This window comes from Eriocheir sinensis, chromosome 6, assembly GCF_024679095.1.
Source record: "Eriocheir sinensis breed Jianghai 21 chromosome 6, ASM2467909v1, whole genome shotgun sequence".
Classification (NCBI taxonomy): Eukaryota; Metazoa; Arthropoda; class Malacostraca; order Decapoda; family Varunidae; genus Eriocheir; species Eriocheir sinensis.
The window spans coordinates 25,206,838-25,211,837 of record NC_066514.1 but is presented as its reverse complement, the minus strand read 5'-3'; the positions used below and the strand labels follow the sequence as shown (position 1 = coordinate 25,211,837).

General features: G+C 51.3%; 1 protein-coding gene across 7 annotated transcripts in view; it reads right to left on the bottom strand.

Moving 5' to 3' along the window:
* Positions 1-4,909, bottom strand: part of LOC126990669 (rap guanine nucleotide exchange factor 2-like) — a 75,391-nt gene extending 70,482 nt beyond the window's left edge. For all 7 annotated transcript variants that reach the window (XM_050849355.1, XM_050849362.1, XM_050849372.1 and 4 more), the window contains exon 1: positions 4,799-4,909. In XM_050849355.1, the coding sequence (XP_050705312.1) occupies positions 4,799-4,894 (96 nt within the window). In that variant the 5' untranslated portion in view covers positions 4,895-4,909. The remainder of the gene's footprint in view (positions 1-4,798) is intronic.
* Between the last annotated feature and the right edge of the window lie 91 nt (positions 4,910-5,000).

Here is a 5,000-nt window from a genome sequence, read left to right as displayed (position 1 = left end):
TCTAGGCCGTGTCCCACAATCCCCGCCCCTTCCCTTCCCTTTTCTTCCTCTCCCTTCCCTTCCCTCCCTTTCTCTTCTTTTCTCTTCCCTTTCCTTCCCATCCCTCCCCCTTCCTTCCCTTCCCTCTCCTTTCCTTCCCTTCCCTTCATCTTCCCTTCTCTTCCCTTCCCTTCCCTCTTCTTCATCTCCCTTCCCTTCCCTCCCTTTCTCTTCTTTTCTCTTCCCTTTCCTTCCCATCCCTCCCCCTTCCTTCCCTTCCCTCCCCTTTCCTTCCCTTCCCTTCAACTTCTCCCTTCATCTTCCCTTTTTCTTCATCTCCTTCCTTTCCTTCCTTCATCTCCCTTTCTTCTTCTTTTCTTCCTTTCCTTCCCATCCTCCCCTTCCTTCCCTTTACTTCCCTTCCTTCCCTTCCTTTCTCAACCCTCCCTTCATTTTTCCTTTTCTTCATCTCCCTTCCTTTCCCTTCCCTTCCCTCCCTTTCTCTTCCCGTATCTTCTCTTCTTTTCTCTTCCCTTTCCTTCCCATCCCTCCCCCTTCCTTCCCTTCCCTTCCAAACCCTCCCTTCATCTTCCCTTCCCTCCCCTTCCTTCCCTTCCCTCACCTTCCCCTCCTCATCCCTACCCTTCCTCTTCCTACTATCTTCTCTCCTACCTTCCCTTCCCTTCCCTTCCAAACCCTCCCTTCATCTTCCCTTCCTTTCCCTTGCCTTCCTTCCCCTTCCCTCCCTTATATTCCCTTCCATCTCATTCCCCTCCCTTCCCTCACCTTCCCCTCCTCATCCCTACCCTTCCTCTTCCTACTCTCTCCTCTCCTCCCCTCCCTTCCCTTCACGGTCTAACACTACCCCCCCCACCAGCCATCCCTTCTCCCTATCCTACCCACCCGCAAACATCCCCGCCCATTACTAGCCCCCTACACCCTTGTCAGGAGATCGGGACGCCCTCGTAAACACTCCCTAGGGTTGTCTTCCTCCTCCAGACAGGCAGGAGGAGGAGGAGGAGGAGGAGTTAGAGGAGGAGTGATTATATGGTTAAGTTCGGTGTAATGTTCTAAATCACAATAATTATAATTCTCTCCTATCGGCCTAGTGGTAGTTTGACAAGGCTCCCGCACCGTGAACCTAAGAAACCACTCATGAGAATCCGACTAAGCTTCTTTGTGGCCTTGGGAAACAGCTGTTGTGGGAGGCGATAGCGACTGAAAACAAGGGCCGGGGATTGGTTAGGCTCTGCACCACGGCGGGCGATATTGCGAGGGAAGGGAAAGGAGGGGAAGGAGAGGGAAAAAACAACAACGAAAAAAACATAACCACTCGATTTAATAAAGACCGGAATTCAATTGGCTTCTTGTTGGGATGCTGGGAAGAGGGAGATGAGGAGGATGCTGGGAGGAGGGAGATGAGGGGAGGATGCTGGGAGGAGGGAGATGAGGGGAGGATGCTGGGAAGAGGGAGATGAGGGGAGGATGCTGGGAGGAGGGAGATGAGGGGAGGATGCTGGGAGGAGGGAGATGAGGGGAGGATGCTGAGAGGAAGGAGATGAGGGGAGGATGCTGGGAGGAGGGAGATGAGGGGAGGATGCTGGGAGGAGGGAGATGAGGGGAGGATGCTGGGAGGAGGGAGATAAGGGGAGGATGCTGAGAAGAGGGAGATGAGGGGAGGAGGGAGATGAGGAAGGAAGGAAGGAAGGAAGGAAGGAAGGAAGGGAAGGGGAGAGGAACAAAATCAAAATGGAAGGGAGAGAGGGAGGAAAGAGAAGGGGAAAAAGGGGTAGAAGGGAGGAGGGAGATGAGGAGAGGAAGAAAGAAAGGAAGGACGGAAGAAAGAGGAAGGGAGAGAAAACCCAAATACAGAAAGAAGAAAGGAAGGAGAAGGAGGGAGATAGAGAAGGAAGAAGGAAGAGGGGAAGAGGAGGAGAGGGGAGGAGAAATGGAAGGAAAGGAAGGAGTGTGAGCAAGCAGATACGGAGGCAGAAGGGAGGGAAGGAGAGGAGGAAGAAGAAAGAGGGAGAGAGGAGGAAGAATGGAAGAAAGGAAAGGGAGGGAGAGAATGAGGAGAGAGAGGAGGAAAGAAGAGGGAGGTAGAGGAGGAAGAAAAGGAGGGAGGTAGAGAAGGAGGAAGAAAGGGAGGGAAAGAGGAAGAGGGGAGGAAGAATAGAAGAACAAGAAGGAAGAAAAGAAGGAAGAGGGAGGGAAAGAGTGAAAGAGAGGAAGGAGGAAAGAAAGGAAGGAGGTGGAGGGGAGAGAAAGAAGAAAAAGAAGAAGAAGAAGAAGAAGAAAGGAGGAGGGGAAGAGGATAAGGGAGTGAAACTGGGACAAACAAACACACAAACACAAAGGAAAAGAAAACAAAGGAACAAGTCGAGGTTAAAGGAAGGCTGATTTAGATTTGGTCCTAACAAGCCGCCGAGGGAGAGGAGGAGGAGGAGGAGGAGGAGGAGGAGGAGGAGGAGGAGACGGTCAATAAGAAGGCGAGGAAGGGGAGAGATTCTTGGCTATATGGATTGTTATTACGAGTTTTAGACCATCTCTCTCTCTCTCTCTCTCTCTCTCTCTCTCTCTCTCTCTCTCTCTCTCTCTCTGGGTATAAATATCCGTGTAATTCTTTTCCCAGTATCGAATCTTCATCATCTTCCTAAGGTAAGATGATCAGAATGGGGGGGAGGGGAAGGGAGAGGAGGAGGAAGAGGGAGAGGGGAGGATGCTAAGGGGAGGGAGGGGAAGGATAAGGTGGAGAGGGGAGAAAGAAATTGGTGGGTAGGGGAGAGGAGAGCGATAGAAGGAGGAGGAGGAGGAGGAGGGAAGGAATGCAGGTAAGAGGGCAATCAAGCAGGTAAGTCAAGGTAAGTCAAGGTTATTGGCTGCCGGGCGTGAGGGGAGCGGCAGGTAAGGTAAGGTCAGGTGAGGTCAGGTAAGGTCATCGCCACGGGGGGTGAATCCACTAATAAGGTCGGGCCAAACACTCTTATCATCAAACGTTTGTGGCTCTTGGTGCGAACGTTTTTCAAGGCCAGAGGGGAACGTCGGGTTGTCATATAGTGTTTGTTCCGTTCACAGCGCGGAGGCCTTGCAAAACTACCTCAGGGCTCAGGAAACCCCCCCACGGGAACTCTTTAAAACTTCTTATGTGAGGGTGATTTGAAATAGATGGACTAATAAGCGCTTCCCTTCCCTTCACTTCCTTTCCTCTCCTTCCTTCTCTTCCCTTCCCTTCCCTCTTCTTTTCCATTTTCTTCCCCCTATCTACCTTACCCTACGCTTCCCTTCCGTTCCCTTTTTTTCCCTCTCCTCACCTTCCCTTCCCTTCCCTGTTCTTTTCCATTTTCTTCCCCCTATCTACCTTCCCCTAAGCTTCCCTTCCCTTTTTTTTTCCCTCTCCTCCCCTTCCCTTCCATTTCCTGCCTGTCTTTGCTACCAGGTGAAGGGGCAATGGGCGGGGGGGGAGGGGGGGGGTAGCAGAGTCTGTTCAGGTGGGATGCGGGAACTGGACGGATCAGCGAGAGGTAACTTTGAGGAGTTGAGAACAGTGAACAGAGCACAAAGGGGTGGTTCACGCGGAGGCAGGTTGGAGGGGATAGTTTATGAGGAATGCAGATGAAAGAGTAGAGACTGGGCGTGTGCGTGTGTGTGTGTGTGTGTGTGTGTGTGTGTGTGTGTGTGTGTGAATGAACCCTGAAACGAAGAGAAGAATGGCCCACTTAAGGAAAAGGGAGGTTCTTGGGTTCTTGAAGAGGCGCCATGATGGGGTTAGGCAAGAGGAATGTGACCCAACCCCAAGTGAAGAGGTGGGTGTGGGTGGGCGGGGGAAGGGGGGAAGGGGGTCAAGTCAACTCCCCCACCTGTACCTTCACCACTAATCCACCTCCTCTTCTTGATAATATATAAAAAAAAAAAAACCTATTACCAAAACCCCTTCGAACGCGACCCCACCACCACCGCATCACCCACGGACGAAACTCATCTCCATCCCCATTTAAACTAAACATACCTACATAAAACACTATTACCAACAGGAACACGACGAAATGCTTACTATTTAACTCCTTGACCGCGGATTTCCTATAAGAAGACATCACCAAGCTACAGGAAGGGAGCTAAAAGTGGCTGCTACGATTCAGTGAAGAAAAGTGTAGTCATGCATCTTGGGAGGGGATATCCAGCACACCAATACCACATGGGAAACACTCCACTATCCACCACAGAGGCAGAGAAAGACCTGGGAGTATATGTTACCAGGCTACCAGTGAAGGGATATCCAGCACACCAATACCACATGGGAAACACTCCACTATCCACCACAGAGGCAGAGAAAGACCTGGGAGTATGTTACCAGGCTACCAGTGAAGGGATATCCAGCACACCAATACCACATGGGAAACACTCCACTATCCACCACAGAGGCAGAGAAAGACCTGGGAGTATATGTTCCCAGGCTACCAGTGAAGGGATATCCAGCACACCAATACCACATGGGAACACTCCACTATCCACCACAGAGGCAGAGAAAGACCTGGGAGTATATGTTCCCAGGCTACCAGTGAAGGGATATCCAGCATACCAATACCACATGGGAAACACTCCACTATCCACCACAGAGGCAGAGAAAGACCTGGCAGTATATGTTACCAGGCTACCAGTGAAGGCCAAATCCGTGCCAATCGCAGCGGACGGGTTAATTCACGTGTGATACGAGAACTAAACAGGTATGATCAAACGTCCTCACTCTGCAATATAATAAAAACGAAAGGAAGGAAGGACAAGTAAGGAGAATGGAGGACAAATAAAAGTCTCTCGTACTCACCACAAGCATCTCGGAGGGCTCGAGGATGAGGCACTCGTTGGTCCGCCTGCCCCCGCCTCCCGAACGCTTCCCAAAGCTGCGGGGGAGAAAAGACATGGATTAGGGCGAGGTCAATATACCACCCTAAACCAAGCTCCACTGACCTTGGCTTAGGGTGACGACGCTGGTGATGTTACGAGCAAAAAGACAACAACAATATCTT